This window comes from Mixophyes fleayi, chromosome 4, assembly GCF_038048845.1.
Source record: "Mixophyes fleayi isolate aMixFle1 chromosome 4, aMixFle1.hap1, whole genome shotgun sequence".
NCBI classification, from domain to species: Eukaryota; Metazoa; Chordata; class Amphibia; order Anura; family Limnodynastidae; genus Mixophyes; species Mixophyes fleayi.
In genome coordinates this window covers 186474595-186495055 of record NC_134405.1, presented here as the reverse complement: position 1 = coordinate 186495055, position 20461 = coordinate 186474595, and the positions used below count along the sequence as shown (strand labels likewise).

Here is a 20461-nt window from a genome sequence, read left to right as displayed (position 1 = left end):
ACAAAATCAGAATACTGAACATTCTGATGATCTGATTGGCTACAGGTTGTTCTATCCCCACCCACTTAAAAACTAGGAAGAGCAGGCTTTGAGTATTCAACATAATAAGCTGCTCAGAGTCTATCAAACATATCTTAATAAGTGCAGCAGTTATGCCAAGTCATATTATTATATAATAGTTTTTAAATAATGTATTTAAAGTGGAGCCTATCATGGAACTCTTGAACAGTGTTAAATAGATCCATTTTCTTAATTGATCTTTCTAGAACAAAGCCTCAATAATATAGGAATAAAAACATATTTTCTAAAATAATCACTCTTTGGGGATTAAGAAAAAATAATCTGCAAACCAACCTACTAAAACTAAATATATTTAAAATGTTAAGATGTAAAGAAAGGAGGTATAATTAAAGAGAGCCTAGAATTCTCAGAAATGTAAGTTTGTTTTAATTTATTACAGTATCAGATAATTATCATTGTTTTGTCCATGATCTTTAAAGCCTTTGGCTTTATTATGTAGAAAACACATTTGTTGTAATGCATAACTCTGAACATTTTAATCTGTGAATCAGTACAGAGGGTGTGGCCATGATGCTTGTGATGCGCTAGACTGGCATTTAGACAACCCCACTGCAAACACCAATTCACAGCCATGCACACAAGTAGTAGGTGTGCAGGGCACCTGTTTATCACTGCTCTTTAACTTTCCCACTGCGGGCCAGACAAGTTTGCATGCGGGACAGAGCCCTCATATTTGGACTGTTCCCTCTACATCTGGACAGTTTAGAGATGGTAATAAGAAAATTAAGACATTTATCAGAAAATTTAGCAGGTTTAGCAGAAAATGCTAAAATTGAACATATTTAATACTCATTTTTGAAATAGAAAAGGCAAAGTATGAACGGCTTTATTTTTATTTTTAATAAGATTATGACATGTGGTTACTTTATGCAGTCTAATGGAAGAATACAATTGCGACATTCCATTAAAAAAACAATACCTAATATAGATTTATCATCCTCTGAGCTTGTCCAATAAGATAAAATAAACTAAACTAAGACAAATGGCTCCTTAGGGACCTTATCAGCTGAGTCCCACACATCATTTGGTCTAGTAATTTCAACTAAATTAAAAGTAATAACACAGCTGCATAATGAAAAGCTTTCACACCAATCAAAATGCTCTGACAACAGTAATATAAAACTTTGTCAAAATAAGAGCTAGAATAAAAGCAGCTGAATTTCTCTTCCAAGAATAAGATTTTATTTCAGTAGATGAGATAAGAAAGCACATGATGATCTCTACCTGTCAACATAAGCATAGTGTATTAAAAATAAAAGGATGCAAACAACACTTGACGTTCAATTAATTAGCTTCTATCCTGTGCTGTCATATGTTTTGTGCGGAATCTTAAAAAAATATACAGATATATGGCTTAAACGCCCCTGCCAACGTCAATGTGCTTTTCAGCCACTAATGCCTGAAAAGTGCTTTAAAAGTAAAATGAATGTTTCTAATACTTTTATATAACAGATGCAAATATATAATAGAATACATATTGTTTTATACAGTATGATAATGCAATTACCTCATGTGTCTTAACAATTTTCATACATTATTCATTATAGGTATTAGGCGCACCCATTACCACGACCTCTATTATAGTATTATATATCACTACATGTTTCACGTGCCTAATGTACTAAGAGATTGTAAAAGTGTAGTGGAAAAGGAGTGCAGAAAGAGCCTATAGTCCAGTAAAATGTATAGTGTATACACTCATAGAGGAACATAGAATAGAAAAATGCATTCTTGCAGTATTTTGTCACCACCAGGGTTTGAACACATAGGGCCTCATTTAGAGTCGGATTTAAAGTCCGTTTTAGGCGCAAGGACCAAAAAAACCACTATCTCGCATGTGCAGCAAGCACCATATATACCTGCATCTTTACACTTGCGACAGCTTGCGGCTTGCTATGAGGAAAAGGGCGGAATGCGGAATTGTGAAGGTGTGACCCTGTAAGTAAATCCTAGACAGTAAGGCACAGACGTAACACACGTCAAAAAAGGGATAAATCTGTGCTGTAGGAATTAGGTGGTGCAAGTAGTTAGCTAGCTGCACGAACTGCTCGCAGCTCCGTAGGCAGGGCCGGACTGGCCATCTGGCACTACTGGCAAATGCCAGAAGGGCCGATGGCTAGATGGGCCGGTTCCTACACTGGTAAATCTGTCACTTTCTGTAATACTATATTTACCATGCCGGCTACCGGCATGGCATTCTGTGCGCCCGAGCTAGCGGGGCCGGCCCTAGCCCCCTAACCTATTATTGGCCGGCCTCGAGATTGACAGGTTTCTGGGTGCTGGCTCCTCCCAAGGAACCAGCCACCCGACTACATGTCCGGCGCGTGCCGTCACGCCTCCCTTTTCTGTTTCGTGCATCCATATGAAGGTGTCCCAGTGGTTGTGTAAGACTGCCTGAATCTGACAGCTGCGACTCCCGGCGCACCCTGTAGGAGAACAGATCACATAATCAGGTATGTTAAGATATTGTCTCCTGTGCAATGTAATTTTGATTCTTTTTTTCCCTTTCAGTCGTGCCCTAACCTGGGAGCACTGCTGTGTGGCGTATGATTTGGGGGACATTACTGTGTGGCTTATGATTTGGGGGACATTGCAGTGTGGCATATAATTTGGGGGAAACTACTGTGTGGCATATGATTTGGGGAGCATTACTGTGTGGTAGATGATTTGGGGGGCATTACTGTGTGGCATATGATTTGGGGGACCTTACTGTGTGGCATATGATTTGGGGGACCATAATGTGTGGCATATGATTTGGGGGACATTGCTGTGTGGCATATGATTTGGGGGACCTTACTGTGTGGCATATGATTTGGGGAACCATACTGTGTGGCATATGATATGGGGGACCATAATGTGTGGCATATGATTTGGGGGACATTGCTGTGTGGCATATGATTTGGGGGGCATTACTGTGTGGCATATGATTTGGGGGGCATTACTGTGTGGCATATGATTTGGGGAGCATTACTGTGTGGCATATGATTTGGGGGACATTACTGTGTGGCATATGATTTGGGGGGCATTACTGTGTGGCGTATGATTTGGGGGGCACTACTGTGTGGTAAAACATGATGTTGGGGCACTACTGTGTGATATAATATGATTTTGGGGGCATGTACTCAGGCATGAGGGAGGGATAAGAATATTAATATAATGTGGGAGGTAGGCTATTAATTTAATGGTGGAGTTTAGGTGGGGGCTAATTATTTAATTTGTGCTATTTTATTTGTGGGGTGATGTGGGTTAGTTTGATATTAGGGCCTAGCAATTTAAGATGGGGTGATTAGACCTTTAACTTAATGCTGGGTTGGTTTGGGGGCTAATAATTGAAAGTGGGGCTGTTTGGGATAAAAATGTGAATATGAATTATTTAATGGCAGTGATGGTTGCGAGAAACAGGTATATTTATTAAACGTATATGCTATTTAATTTATTGCTGGGGTTGTTTGGAGGGAGGGAAATAAGTTTATTTATCATCATCATCAGCTATTTATATTAAATGTGAATACTAGTATTTTAATGTTGGGGCTGGAGGGAGGCCTAATTATAAAACATGGGTTGTATTGATTAAACACCAGGGCTGGTTGGAGTTTTCTAAATTACATGTATCCATTTTTTTTTCCAAATAGGGCCTCCAACATTCCAGTATCCAGACAAGCAGCAACTGAACTAAAGACACCAGCAGCCACAGGTGGTGAAAGTAACAAGACAGGTAGGAGAGAGCAGGACAGTCTGCCAACTGTCCTGAATTTGGTGTTTAGTGAGATTTGGTCAGACTACAAGGACAGTTGGGAGGTATGTCCCACTTCACACTGTACTGCTTGTGAAGGCAGAGATGCGTGTAACTAACAGTATTGCCTGTGTATTTGTCTAACATTTGTCTAAAATGATAGCCAAGATACATAATAGGGGTTCCCTGTCTTAAATACCCCAGGACCCCCAAGCGTTAATCCAGCTATGGTTAGCAGGAGGGAGCGGATAACTGCTCCCAGTCTCTGAATAGGACACAGACTGCAGAGCAAGCTGAGGAGCTCTAAGTCTCACAAGATTTGGTAATCTCGTGAGACTTCACTGCTCACTCTACAGAAAGTTCCCACCCTGATGGATGTGAGCAGCACCAGGAGTATAGATAAGTACAGTGGGCTGAGGGTGTCATAATGTGCCTGGGGGGATGGCGTGATAAATGTAATGTTTTATTTTAATGTATGTATCATTGCCCCATGTTAGCCACACCCACAACACAATTTGGGGGGGCACCGCCTTTTTCGGTGTTGCTGCGCAAAGTTTCTTTCCTGCAAGAACTGAGGTGGGCCTATGTACTTTAAATGCCAGGGCTGATTTTTAGTCCCAGTCCGGCCCTGTCCGTAGGGCATTACAAGTGGGAAGCAACTGGGGTTACATGCTACTCGTAATACCCTACCAAGCTGCGGCACATTCCCACTCCTACACGTCTTAGACGCACATTGCGTCCGACTCTAAATGAGGTCCATATTGGGCAAGAAGTGCACTGTTCATACAGAGTCCGTCTGACGGCATGCTCAGAGCTCTCAAAATATAGCAAAGTTTGACATAATTAGTCTTTATATTAGCGCACTTTCCCCCTTCCATGCCAGCATGTGCTAATATCATCATGCACTGGAAAAACTCGTGAAAACTATTGCACGTCTCAGATGCGTTCCAGTGATTCATTTGCAATGCAGTTTTCATGTGCTTTTCACGTGTTGTGCTTTCATAAATACACTCTACTACATACCTAAATTTGCCGATTGTCCCGATTTAGACGAGACTGTCATGATCTTGGAAGGATAGTTAGGACTTACTTTGGGAGGTTTGTACCACTCAACGCCATGAGCGTGTGAAAGTGTGAGCATCTGTTTTACATGTTTACCATGTAATCATGTATGTTTATGTTACTGGTAGTGCGTATTAATGCAGGCTGTGTTCTGACATATTTAACACCACATTAGTAGTTTAGAAGGCAATAGTGGGAACAGCACCACTGATTCTTACTTGTCCTGCTGTCCTTTTTAATGTACTGTTCATACATTTATTAATGAGTGAAAAGCACATTAAAGGCATATAGGTGTGAATGATCCAAGTATATGATCTGAATTTAGTTTTCAAAGAGAGGAGTTGGGCAGATCAGGGTGTGCATTGCTGAGCTTGAGTGTGCCTAGTTGTGCATTTAAGAAGAAAACAAGATTTTGTTTTGCAGGACAGGATTATTTCAATTAGTTGGTGAGGGTGGAGAAGAGTATTTAAGGGAACATCAGTTTGTCTATGATCCAGGCCTCGACTTATACCTGGAATACACATTTTGCACTTTCCCATTGCATATTTGTAGGCTCTCTTCAGGCAATGTCATAAAAATATTCAAGCACGTGAAAATTATATATGTAATACAGACAGTCCCAATGTCTATTCACTTTCATTATTACGTTAAGACATATAGGTGACTAAAGATGGCTAAAACAATATTTTGGAAGAAAATGTGCTGAAATGAATGAAGGTGTGATCCTATAATGTAAGTAGGTGCGACTTGGATGTGACTTTTTATTGTGTTCGCCATGGGAGTTCTCTAAAGTATCTGCGAAACCCGCAAATAAGTGCACAACATAAATTGTTGTGTTACATTTCCAATTTTACAACTTCATGATATATTTTTCTTCTGTCAAATCTCACTTTTCCATTTTATTTATTTGTATGGAACCCTGGTTAATCCAATAAAAATATAAAAAACATGTGTATTTTTAATGCATTTTTTGCATTTTTGATCTGTTCACTTAAAAGCACCAAATGCATCTGTAATGTAAAGAAGCCCAAACCATTAATCAGATATAGAAATCCTTCAACATTTTTTGCAGCAGATGTTGTTTTATTGTGGCTCCTTTACAGTATAACAGTATAAGTGTGCTTGAAGCAGAAAATAAACTGTTATTCAGAAACGCCAAGAATGTGAAACGATGATGTTAAGCTGCTCCAGGGCAATGCAGATTAATGCAAAAGGAAACCAAATGTCTTAAAATAACTGAATAAGGTAAAGAGATAGACAGTCCTGACAAAGCATTAGAATTGTAATTCCACTCTCAGTAAGATAAATGTGGCAGACATTTATTAGATTAGTGACTGACTCAGCATATATTATTATAACCTGCACCAAAATTACCCTTTAATTTATTATGTGTGCTGTAGTTAATCTGCCAATCAATTACCTAAAATGTGTTGCTGGCTATCACTATAATGAAAATAATATGATAACAGCGCTCTTAAAATGTGTTATGCTTTTAATGTAAGATGGGTAGTACAGTAGATCTATTGGTGTCTGTCTATCTGTCTATCTACATAGCTTGCTTTGACATGCACCGTATTGATAAATATGTTTTAAAAATCTATACACTGTAACAGTGGTTAAATAAAATATTTTCAGTGCCACTGTGTGTGGCCATTGGCTTATCCGTAGCTTACATTTCAATAGCGGTGTCATGTTATACCCCCTACAATTCAAATTGTCCCAATTGTGACAGGACAGTCCCAATTTGAGGGCTCTGTCCCATTGTTTTGGAAGTATGCCTACAATTGTGTGCACAATCCGCCAACTTAGAGGACAAGTGCAACTTCTTCACAACTCTTCGTAAACTTTTTCTTAAACAGCAGGTTGATCCATGACTGACTGGTCAGTTGGCGGGAAGCCATCATCCAATCATGAACATTTTGCAAATGATTCATGATTAACTCTGTATGCTAATGAGGGGGAAAAAAGTTTCAGGTCTTAACTATGAAATTTTCCCCTGGCTGCAGTTGACTATTCTACAGGCCGCACTTGGCTCACAACCAGTTGGAAGCCACTAATGTAAAACATCCAAGGTAGTTTACTGGAAAACTCAATGGGTTATTGTTTTCTATTTTTATCTTAGAATTTGTGATGAAACGAGATCCCACTGGACTGAAGACTTTTTATTCATCACCTGTTTCTCACACTTTAATGAGCTTTTTAATCTTTGGCCCAGTCTCAGTATATACACCAGAGCATCGGTGTATTATATGTATTGTTATTTCATGTTATTAGGTAAATTTTGCCCTTGCTACTACCTGACATATTGTATGTATTGGAAATATAAAGACTGTTGCCATATTGTGTGAAAATAGCAGGACAGCAGAAGCCATATTGCATGACAGGATGGAAAGCTGTATTAGCTAAGGTGTTAAATTAGCTAAGGTAATTACCATTTGTCTCAAATGTCCATTGTTATGAGGTGTGGCGGAGATCTGTGCTGTTAGTAATCAGAACAATGTCTGAGTGACTATTAAAATAGCTAGCTGGCAGCCCAAATTAGTTATTTAGGTCAACAGGTAATCTAGCAGGTAATTATTTTAGAATTTACAGATTATGTGCATTGTGTCTCCACTGTACTATACTGGCTGAAATAGCATTCTAAAATGTATTAATATGTATCAATATAAATGTTATTGTATAAAAATATATCACAGACTTAGGCTGGGTACACACTACAGGTTTTTTACCAGATTATCGTGCCAATCACACAATAAACGACCGTTCAGTTCAATATCGCAGTAGCGTGTATGCTCCAACGATGAACAATTATTACATTGTATTGTTTGATGTGATTTTATAAATGGACTAAAAATCTCGTTCAATGATGGAACAATGTCGTTCTAATTCTGCAGTGTATATGCACTCACGACCAGCAGTGTAGGCAGATCTACATAGAGTTTACAGTGTCACAATTTTTTCAGCCAATGGTTATGACAGATGAAGAGCACAGATCTGAAGGTAAATCTTGTAAGACGTGTATAGACGTGATCAGGACTTTCAGTTGTTGGTAAAATCGTTAACGATATCGTATCGGGAGAAATTTTCTGTAGTGTGTACCCAGTCTTAGATTGTGTAATGCTGCAGGTACAATGTCAAATGTCTTAATGTTTCACGCAAGCATGAAGTGTCATTCGCTGATGTTATATTGTAACCCTTTGTTAAGTGTATCCAGCTAAATAGATAATTCTGTCAAAACACTCTATTATATAATCAAGGTAACAGAGATGGTATGTCTAACAGTTATATAATTTAAGTGTCCACTGATACACCCCTGCTGAAAGAGGTAGCATTGGGACAACTTGACCCTACTCCATGTATAGACAGCCAGGAATATAAGGAGAGCTGAATGTCAATAGATTCATTCTATCTTGGGGAAACCTGGTGTATGTAACACTAGTGCAAACGACTCTGGGCCAGGCATCTTAGTGCCCCCAGAATAAAACCTATGGGTCTGTGTGAACCAGTATCCTAGGCAGGGCAACATAAAAACTGTCTAGTTAAATGGTAGCTGTAATACTGCGGGAGGATAAGACTCTGAAGGATAATGAGATACTTTGGGGTGCTGACTGCAAGAGGCTGCTGGAGGGTACATTCTACCATTTTCCCTGTACCTTGTGAACGTCTTATGGTGTTGTGCTGTTGTAATAAAGTCTTATTTTGGATATATTCTGGTATGCCCAAGTGAGTTGAATCCTAGAGAGGGTAACCACCTTCCAAGCTAAGGGTGGTTTCCTCACAGTATTGGATTGATAAAATGTCTTAAAATAAGAAGTGTTGCTCTAATTATTTTATAACTACCATGATCTTATGAAATATTTAAATCTTAATTTGGGTTTTCTTTACCTGTAAATGAACACTGCAGCTGGCTTGTGAGCACTGCAACTAAACTGCTAAATGGTGAAAACAGTCTGGGCCAGTACTGGGCAAATTACTTTTTCAGCTGATAAGATCACATCATTTTGACACAAATCCTGTTAGGGCAGCATACATGGCAATGCCTATGCAGCATCAGTGTTGAGCAAATAACAGTTGCCATAATTAAATGAGGCACTAAGGTAACACTACCTGGGCACTTTTGGAGAAAATATAAGATGAATAGATAAAAAGTTTCTACCACTAAGAAGCATTTGGTGTAGCTGAAAAATCTTTCCCTGTCACAAACAGCATTGTGTCTACATGAGAACACTTCCACAGGAAACAGTGCAGCAAAAGTATGGCCCTTTGTGAAGTGTTCATCTTACTAATAGTAGTATATATCATACTTGCCAACTTTTCCTCATTGGCTTTAGGAAGATCCCGGGTGAGGTGGGCGTGTGGGGGCGGGGCTTGATGAATCGCATCATTTTGGAGGGGCTAAGATGACACGATATTTGCGTCATTAAGACCCCCCTGCCACTTATCTATTGCAGGGGTGAGAACCGGGAGGTTGCTCTGTTCTCCTGGGAGGTCTCCCAGAAGTTCAGGAGTCTCCCGGACATTCCAGGAGAGTAGGCAACTATGCGTTAAAGAAAAGCAGCTAATGAATCTCTAGAGACTGGTGTCTTTTACATTTCTGTCTCCATTACCGAAGTCATTTTGTCTTACCCGTCAGTCTTTGATTAAATCTTGGTCTCCATGAAAATGGCCACCTCTATAGGCATCAATACATGGACATAGGACACAATTTCTGAACAGTGTCATCATGCCACAGATGGCGAAGCCAACCACGTCTTGTATTGGCTCAGCACCAGGGAGAATGCCAGACTCTTCAGGGAGTGAGGGAGATCACCCCTATGTCAGGGAGTCTCCCTAACATTCAGGGAGAGTTGGCAAGTATGGTATATATAAATATGGATAGAGTTCTTGCAGCAATATCCTTCCATTGAAGTGCCAGTCAGTTAATAACAAATGTAAACATTCACAGTTTTCATTATTTTCTTAGGACTGGGTACACACTACAGAAATTTCTACCAACTTTTTATGCCGAGCGATTTTACATGCGATCGATGTTCCGATCGCTCGGTCCATGGACTGCATACACACTAGCCTTGTTTAGGACGATAAAGGGAAGAGCGGACGTCCCTTTAGCGACTTTTTACAGCCATGTTGTCGTGAGCAATGACTGTAATTTCGTACTCACTGTTGTGGATCGGTCAGAAGTTTATACACACTACACAGCGGAAACGAGATTGGAACGAAAATATTAAACGGTATGACCAACCAAATGAGAGGATAATCGTCCATTTGGGCAGGCTTTCGACCATCGTGTCACTGCACACACTGACCCGACTTTTGAACGAGCGGTCGTATGTCGGCTGTTTGAGCCAATTATTGGACGAAAACAGTGTAGTGTGTACCCAGCTTTAGGAAGTAAGCATCCCAGCTACCATAATCTGCATTACTGACACTCATAGGCTTCATTACTTCGGTGCATATAAGTGGCTATCCATAAGTACTGTTTTGCATTTAACTGGCTATTGCTAATACTGATAGGCATGCTCTTACATCACTACAGATACATCTGCTGTTCATACAAATGGCCATTACTGCTACTGGGTGTCTGGGCATTACTGATCATTATTTGATTGGACATCACTATCACTACTACTCAAATCACTTATATTGTATATCATACTGGGTATTACTGATTGATTTCATTTTATCAGGCATCAGTAATAGTGCTATGCATATAACTACGCATTACTACTACAGGACATCTTACTGTGCATTAAAGATACTGATGGGTATGTTACATAGCATTACTACTACTGCTGTGCATATAATGGGCAATACTATTACCGCTTTGGACACTATCACTAGCATATTATTTATTGCATGGGCATTCGATAACTTGGGTATTATCAATGGACTATTATATTTTGGGGCAAAACCACCACTATGTTAGATATTACTGATCATTGTCACTGGCATGTTAGATCTAGGGGCATTAAAACTTGCATATTGGTTCTTACAGGGAATTGTCACTGACAGTCTAGAAGTTGAACATTATCACTGGCATATTACATACTACTGAACATTATAATTGCCATATTACATACTACTGAACATGATCACTGGCATATTATGTTTTACTGGGTGGGGGCCAAGAGTACTTGTGTTTTTGCCAACTGTCCTGCTTTATCTAAAGCCAACTATGTTCTCAATTCTGCTACCTCAGTTGAAGAGGAAGCTGTGGGGATTCCTGAATCCATGGAAATTATTATAACTATGATTGATAGATATAACCTCCTTATATGGGTAGTCTTCAGAAAACTTTATCTTCTTCTCTAACTCCCCTTAGTTCTAATTTATTTGTGTTTTATGGCAGTTTTTCATGACAGTGAATTACATTTAAAACTGTGCATAATATACTCATTTTAAACAGAGCTGCATTTCACAATTAGTTTCCTGGTTATAGGACAACCTAATTAGTTTATTATATTTGTCTGAGTCAATAATGTTTAGCTCCCCTATGCTAATCAAATTAGTATCTACACAGCTGTAGTATTCAATCGAAAAGGCAGATCTATCAAATGACTAAGCTCGCAAAATACTTAATTACGTTTTGGTGAGTTTATGTGGTAATATGCAACCACTTCTAACCTTCAAAACAGAATGAAATGCCACATGAATAATTTATTATAACAATCTCATGTATAAAGGCTAAGTCCACTTTTCCCAACTCTCTTTTAGGGGTTGAATAGTCAAAATAGACCCAAAACTGTACAAATATTACCTAAATCCTTTGGGTTATAAATAATACACTCTCTAGCACAGGGTTTCCCAAACCCAGTCCTCAGGGCTCCCCAACAGTGCAGGTTTTCTGGATCACATGTGACATAATTAGGACCACCTGTGGATCTGTTACAATGTGTCAGTCAGTAATGAATACAGCTGTGCTCCAGCAAGGAGATATGGAAAACCTGCACTGTTAGGGTGCCCTGAGGACTGGGTTTGGGAAACCCTGCTCTAGCAGATAGTAGTACCTAGCACTTATCGTTCCTTCATCTTCATTGGACTGGGTGTGTGCAGTACACTGTCCACTGCCTATGCCAGGCTCTGAGTAGCATTGATAGCTTTCCTGCTATTCAGGTGAAAATGCTGACATAAGATAGATGACTTGCTGGCAAAGGCCTGGCATAAGCAGAGGATTGAATACACCTGACCCGCTGAATATAAAGAACCTGTGAGAAAGGCACGTGGCACACTTTGCTAGATACTGTAACTAGCAAGCAATTATATATAGGATAGGGGTATGTGCAAAATGGATGATTTGTGTCTATTTTACATATATAACCCCTATAAAAACACACCAAAAAGAATAATAAATGCTCGCACATTCTTAGCGGTAATCTATTTTGATATCTTGGTGCTATCGAACAAATTCATCAGAAATTAATGGTTTTTGAAGGTGTGTTTTCATATTGAAATATTCAAATGAATGTCTTAAATTTGTTTCACATTGGTTTCACTTGTAATAAGCGTTTTAGTGTTTTTTTTACAAACCAAACTGTTAGCTTGTAACTACTGTAAAACTGTATAGACAGATGTCAGGGGCCAACGCAGGATAGAGCCAGGCCCAGCGCTCCCATTAGGCATAGTTAGGCACTTGCCTAGGGCGCCGGGCTCTGGAGGGCGCCTGGAGGGCGCCACATAATTCTAAAATACTTTAAAACTGTGCGGCGACCGCTGACCATACCTGTCACGGCCGCCGCACAGCATCAGATGCACGGGGAGGGGGGGAAGAGGATATTTTGTCACCACCGCCGCCTCTCTGCTCCGTCTCCTCCCCATCACTTACTAGTGTCAGTGAGTGGAGGGGAGGAGACGGAGCAGAGAGGCGGCGGTGGTGAGACAAGGTAAGGAGAGGAGGGAGGAGGGCGGCGATTTTTGCGGGGGGGGGGGGGGGGCGCTTTTTTAAAAATGCCTAGGGCGCCATGGACCCTAGCACCGGCCCTGGATAGAGCATAGATGCATAGATGCACCTTGATCTGTTTCTTTCTCTCTCTACTTTGCCCTTTGTTGCACTGAATGTCCATGTATGCCTCTTCCTTCCTGTAAGGATCAATGATCCCTTTTGCAAACTATTCTGAGATGCTTTTTGCTTTATTCAATGCTACTTGAACAGAAATACATTCAGACAAAGCCCCTGTGAGAATATGTGTGCCTGAAGCTGTAGTTTGTGAGCAAGAGTCTATGGACAGTGGGTATGCAAAAACAAAACATTATCTTCTAAACATATGCAGAACACGTCTGTAGCATTAACCGTTCTAAGACCTTAGAATTGAAAGAAAGATTACTGATTTACCACCAGAAAATCATGGACAAATTGGGTTAAAAGTACTTTAATTTTTGTATGCTCGTAGAACTAATAAAAAAGTAGGCAAATACGTTTCTCCAAATTGTATACTAAAGGTAACTCCTGAGTGGGATAAGATGAGATACAAAATAGGATCATAGAATGAGGGTGTGTATGACACAGGGGAAGAAAATGTCAAAGTAGCAAATCATGAATTCCGGTCTTTTTCATTGATGTTGGTCCTCATGGGGATGTCTGTGCATGGCGGGTATCATCTTTCCGAAATGAAAGGAAATAATCAATATTAACTGCATTACCAATTAATAGATTCCTATTGAATTTTCAAGCCAGTTAACATTCTCACAGAGAGGAATTCTGAACAGCAATACACTGCTACAGAATTTAAATGAACCGTCTAGACTATATTAATACTAAATCTATGAGGAATCAAGTAAGAACAGTCATGGAGTTTATTTGAGGTGCATGCATAAAATTATATTAAACACCTGAAAATAGAACTAAATGTTTCAAAGTAGAAGTAATAGAGACATGAACTTATTTTCAGCAATGTCCATAACAGTAGAGTGATTGATCTGGTGAAAATGAAGATACTGTGACTGCTGCCTGGATTTAAACAATCTATTCACCGCCATATTGAATATATTGTGTGTGTGTGTGTGTGTGTGTGTGTGTATATATATATATATATATATATATATATATATATATATATATATATATATATATATGTGTGTGTGTGTGTGTGTGTGTGTATATATATATATATATATATATATATATATATATATATAAACTACAGTCCTCATTTTCTTGCATCTTTTGGGGTACAGTGTATAATGTGTAAAATCATATGGATGGTAAAGCTCATTAATATTTACTTCTACTCACTGAAAACGTTATTTCGTTATTTCCATCACCAACCATGTGTAGTTCATATGTTACTGTATTATACTGTATTATGCAAAGCATAGTTACAGGTCATTGGCATATCGCTGCTTCACAAATGTTACATTTAGATGCTACATGTATTAAAATGGATATTATTAATTCTTTTATATTTAAAAGAAAAACTTGTTAATCTGTGTAAATTGTAAGCACAACAGGTGTGCAGCATATTTCCTCCTCCATGTCATTCCTCACCTGGACGAGCCAGGGTGCAGAGAATGCCACCAGCGGGCAAAAATGTAGCGCACCTCTTCATCACCTGTTCCTGATATCTGTTCCTGCTATGTGTGCACACACCCAGGCAATATATTGGCATCTCAGCTGGTTAGTTTATTTACAACACAACTGACCTTGTCACTATTGCTAGTGTCTCTTATAATGAAAACCCTTATTGTATTGGGAAACCCCAATATCACATTCATTTTATTGACTGTCAGTTACTTTATAGAGAACTAAGAGTTGCATGAAGGAAAAAACATATTGTTTGGGTTTTTGACCTTTTGTTGTAGTCATGACAATGTGTTCTACTTATGAAGCGTATATGAATACATGTATACACAATATTCTAGTTGATGACTGTAAATCTTTCCACTGCAGACATATTTGAAGAATGATTCCCACTGTTCACGTTCAATGAAGGAACATCGAGTTGAAGTTCCTATCCCAGTGCAGCGCCTTGACTTGTTTATGGGCCGGTTTCACAATGTGTTGCTTACATCAATCACCGTCTTTACTCAAGGGAGTCTCACCATAGCCAATCTAGGCACATCTGGGGGACGCTTCATGCAGGTAAAAGCAAACAAAATGTATTTATGCAATAAAAATTACAGTACCTGAATTTTTAGGCTGTACCATTTTAAATTTACATACATTTCCAGCTTGATCCATCCACGATTCAGGAAAAGTAGTGGGCAGAGAATTGTTCCCATTTGAATCCTTAGAGAGAATAAAAGTCACTGAGAGGTAGATTTGCAGAGGAGGGAGAAGCGGCGTTGCAGCCGATCAGATCCAGATATAATTTTCTAGAATGTTCTAGATCAGTGGACTGCAACAGACAAGCGAGAGAGGGGTGAGGGAAGTGCCAAGCAACCTTCCCCAACATACACCATTTTGGGCATTTAAAAAATCTTTTTGGAAGTGTTTGACTCCAAAAGAAGAAGTGTGTGGCAAAAAACTCCCCACTGGTGGGTCAAATTATATGGACTTCCAATTATATGGAAGAGTGTCAGGCCACGCACAATTGTTCCTTGTATACAATTACATGACTCTCTGTAGGAGTTTCTATACCCGTTCCTTATTTCACGTGCAGGACTTACCAAGGTGCATCAGAGCAGATTTTTATTCTCTTTGTGGCTCTTGGGCAACAGATGCACATGACCACACAAACTTACCTCCCTGCCCCCTGTGCATTCTGGCATTCTGGCACAGTATATAAACACTACGCACCTGTGGGGCACCACTGTGTGTCTGGCACCCTACAGCTACATTAATTATCATTTCTGGCTCCCTAGTGTTTATCCATTTCCAGAATGTTTCTATTGTCTCCTGGTGCTACGTTTATTCCCGGTAGATTGCTATCTCTGCCTGGGTATTTCTCCATCCTGCTGCCTGTTCCTGGGAATCTACCTTCAGTTTTCCTGGATTCATCTTAGTTGTGTATTCTCCAGTACCCCATCTCTTTGTTCTGCCTGTCTGCTCATCCTGTAATCAAACTACACTTAAGACCCACACCAGGGGCCGCGGCCTGCATGATACATGGAGCAAAGTCCATACATTCTTGCAGGAACCCCAGTGTCACATTAGACTCCGTGCACTGTTCGTGGATAGCGCAGATTTAAGCTAGTTACGGATCTAATCCCTGTGTGCTCCTAATACCTTAAAGCTGAACCCCAGCTACTATTCTGTGTCCAGAGCCATCCTCTCCACATTTGCACTCCATAAGTAATCCACCCTTTCAGGTCTCCAATATTTGATAAGTATTACGCACTTCCTGGAGTGCCCCTATTTCCATCTTTCTCTTCTTACTCTCTCTTCCTACTTGTTTTATATAAGTAAAATTTTGCTAGGTTGTATTTTTTCTTATATTGGCTGAAATTGGTTTTGGTTTTGTTGTACATATGTCATTACTTTTGTTCTTGCACAACTTAAATAAAGTATATATAATAAAATAAAAAGTACTCAAACTAGGGACTGTCAATTTCAAGTACACTCTGTTTATACTATTGAATCTAGAAAGTTCTGTTAATGACTAAATTAAAGTCTATTCAACAATTTCTTCAGTTCCTTTGCATTGTTATGATGTTTTTGTTCACCTTTTAAGCTAATTAGCAACATTTTTTATAGGTTTTATATATCAATCTCTGCTATATAGCAATAGTAAAATAAGTATATTCATAGTATAGTTACTTTACTTTATTGCACTACTTCTGATACACTAAATCACGTCTTATGTCCCCAAAATGTTTGGTTTAGAACGAATAAATTGGCAAGTATGGAATCTGAAACTATACAAGGATTGTTTGCTGTGAAGTGATTACATCTCTTTGATTCCACTAGGCGATCGGTAGCACTTGGCACTCTTCTGTCAGACAATACAGTGCACAATCTATCAATATGTAGATAACAGTTTATCTCAGTATTTTTTTTCCAATATCCACTAATTTAACAGCCATTTGTCATCGTATTCCAATGTTTTCACATCTAATCTAAAGCTTCTTTAATTATAAACAAAAATTAAATATTACCTGTTATGTCTACCCCCTTAAATATGTACTGCGCATGCCCAAATAAAAAAGAATACGCCTACATATCTATGCTGATTTAGTACTTGCGCCCCCTTACACTTTGAAAGTTGGGCAGTGGTGGGAAGGGAAGGATCAAACACAAACCGAATACATTAAGGGCGTATCGGCATCATTTCAAACTGTTGGAGGCCTGCAAGGAGATGCAATATATACGCCTGTCAGTAGACCTATCAATTGTGGCCACCTGAGGACATGTGCAAACATACGCTGATGATGATGATAGCGGTTCTTTCTGATTGGCTAATTGCAATTTCACCACTGAAGTTGAAAGGTGCTTTCTTAATTGAATGTGCATCTATAATAAGATTCTGTGGGCATATTTTAACATTTCTTTTTTTGTTACTTTCATTTGTATGGAAAAAGGAATATTATATCTGCTTCTACTATAGAGTTTTGTTTTTTTTATTTAAATGAAACGTAATAGTGAATGCATTTCTCACTCTCAAAACAAATGTTAGCAAAGTTATCGTGTGCTTATGACCTAATTGCATGCAAGTATATCTGGATGTAATTATGCCTGGTGTAAACCTGGATCATATGCTACTTGTGCAGAACTAGATTCTTCTTGAGAGGCCTATGTTCCAGCATATGGGTGTTAATACGCTTTTTTTACATGCAGACTTTTAGAACTTATTTTTGTGAACTTATGTGCGTCAACTCGCCATCACCCCTTTGTTTTTACTGCCTTTACCTGTTTACATATATAAAGCTGACCATACAGGCAGCTACATGGCAATTGAACCAATATCACAGTGTATATAGCCCAAAACCACTGTGATGCCAATAAGATTTGCAAATGCGATAGGAAGATAACTGTAAATATCCCCCATTGGCCTGTCCATGCGCTTATTTTTATGCCTTAAGAAATAAAAAGACTGGACAAGCAGAGCAAATCATTTCTACCACCAATCGTATTTGCTCTCAGAACATTCGGCTCATCGACGCCCACTTATAAAAACATAACTATGGCAGCTTCCAGCCTGCAAAGGTTACAATGAGAGGACTGGTGTAATGTAGTATAAATAACTCATTAGTCACAATAGTATAATAGCTATATGTTTAGATGCTGAATCAGTGTAAGCATTTTGAATATGGCACAGATAAAACACAATATTTATTGTTTTTGGTGTTGTGACAGATGTGTTTAGTCAAAGGCCTCCTACTGATAATTGCAGTATATTGAGTGAGATGTTTTGACAAAGTGAGTGTTAGACAGGGCTTGTCCCCTACTCAATAGTAGGTTTTTTTTATTATTAGTTGGTGTGAATACGACACAATTGAAAAGTAAAGTAGCACATCAGGCAGCTGCCAAATAGAAAGAGGAAAAGAGAAAAAAAATCTACTTCCTTCCTATGCTCCAACTTGGTGAAAAGCTCTCCATGCTGGGATCTTATGAAGCTGCAGCTGTTTCAGACTCTTTTATTGATTGTTTCCAGTCTGTGGCTGGGAAACGGAGCTAGGAGTACAGCTGTTGGCTGCAAAGTGAATCAGGTATTTCACAATGGATATTGTGCTGGACAGTGTAAAACTGTGTAGTAATGCCAGCTAATAACACTTCAACACTTTTAAAGAATGTAAAGTAATGAGATATTTCGGGAAAAATGTGAAGGGAATGTCAATATTTATTTCATGATGAACTTGTTAAACTGTTGATTGGGTCAATTATTGTAAAGCAGCATTTGTGTTCATGATGTGTGAGGATCAGAGCATGAAGTATATACATGGAGAATGGGAAACTGCAGGCGTAATGGCATATTGTTCTTACACAGCAAACTTTGTGCAAACAAAAGGAACATTGTCTAACAGCCATTAATCAGCTCCATTCCCAGTATTCAGTCATCAAAACTCTTAAATATTAATAAGTGGATTTAGTAATATATTTTTATATGTAATTTTTTGTTTTGAAATTTACAGGAACATACATCTCCATCATAAACTCACACATTGTAGGTACCATCTGAAGAGGCATAAACCCATGTAAATAATTTTATATAGCAAAATAGAAGTTTAATGACCAAATGGAGAACAAGCATATAAGACATGGTTTCAATAACATCATGGGCACAATCATTACTGTTGCTCTATAGCTGTCATATAAGCTGTTGGCTCTACACATTGACAAGGACAGGAATAGGCCGTGATAGATTGGTAGAGGGGACAGCTGTCTTGGAGTAAAGGAGGGATGAGAGCACGAGTCTAACACTGAAGAAATTCCCTGCTTCTCTATACGCTCTCAGATTAAATGCTGGATGTTAGAAGAAGAGATGATGATGATGATGATAATAATAGTAATAATAATAATAATAATAATAGCAATAATGATGACAAACAAAAGCAAAAAAGTACAAATGGCCATAATTGCCTAGGAATAGAAAAGGGTTTTGAAAGCATATGGAACTATTGGGTTAGACATATATATATTAACTATAAGCAAATATTTTCAATAGAAATCATAGTAAAAAAATAATCATTAAATTAAACTAGGTATGCCATAATGATTTCTATGAGCCTCTTCAAGACCACTAAAGCAGCTAAACGTAAACTGGTTTCCTTATAGAAAGTGTGTCAAATCCCAACCCAACCACCAAATCACCAGATCGCTGCGAGATTTGACGATAAATGTGATTGGCAGGTGGATATCATTAGCACAACTGGACAAATACTGAAGTAAATGGTAAACAGTCAGATGTATTCATTGTCTGACTGGATTTAATTTAATATAACTATATAAGAGGACATCATATACTGTATATTTTAATTATGTGCCTAACAATACAAAACTGATTACAATGGTGTTCAGGAACCTGGCATGGCAGCACACAAAAACATGGGAGGGCCACATGGTTTCTATTACCAGTGCAGAATATGGGCACACATGAGTACTTCCTGTGCTAGAAGTAAAATAACTTACTATGTAACTTAATAACTTAAAAATGTAATGTGTATCCTAATAACGTAATATGTGAGGCTCAGGGTAAAATGGGTTGTTGAGGCAAATGATGGAGTGTCTAATGACCGTTCATGTTTTCATCAGTATGCAGTTTACTTGAATTCATCTACACATAAATTCTGAAATCTCAGTATAATTATTATACGTAAACAGTTTTTAGTTTGTGTCTCCAGGCATTGGGATCTTCAGTGTGAATATTAATTTAGTTTAATATTTATAAAACAATGACAATGAAATGCACATGTTTGAAGGCACACACACCATTGAAAAGTCTATCTGTCTTTCAGGCTGTAATATCTCGTTCGGGTGAAACTCAGCCTCATGTCAATATTCACCTTGGTGCACATCCTGTTTCATCTGCAGTAGTTATCAATGATGCATCAAAGGAGAGTGGATATGTCCTAGTTAGTACAGGAATGCAGGTAAGGCCGTGCCAACCATGTACTTTATTATGAATCATATCATCATACACCAATAAAAATGATATAGCATTTTAGTTATAAACAATTAGAGATTAATAATGGGAAAAATAAAATACATTGGTA

The 20461-nt window shown here is 38.6% G+C and overlaps 1 protein-coding gene across 1 annotated transcript in view; it reads left to right on the top strand.

Moving 5' to 3' along the window:
• MET (MET proto-oncogene, receptor tyrosine kinase) overlaps window positions 1-20461 on the top strand; it is a 120241-nt gene that overhangs the window by 32475 nt on the left and 67305 nt on the right. Inside the window, exons 4-5 of the mRNA XM_075208984.1 lie at window positions 14760-14951; window positions 20204-20338. Coding sequence (XP_075065085.1) covers window positions 14760-14951; window positions 20204-20338 — 327 coding nt within the window. The remainder of the gene's footprint in view (window positions 1-14759; window positions 14952-20203; window positions 20339-20461) is intronic.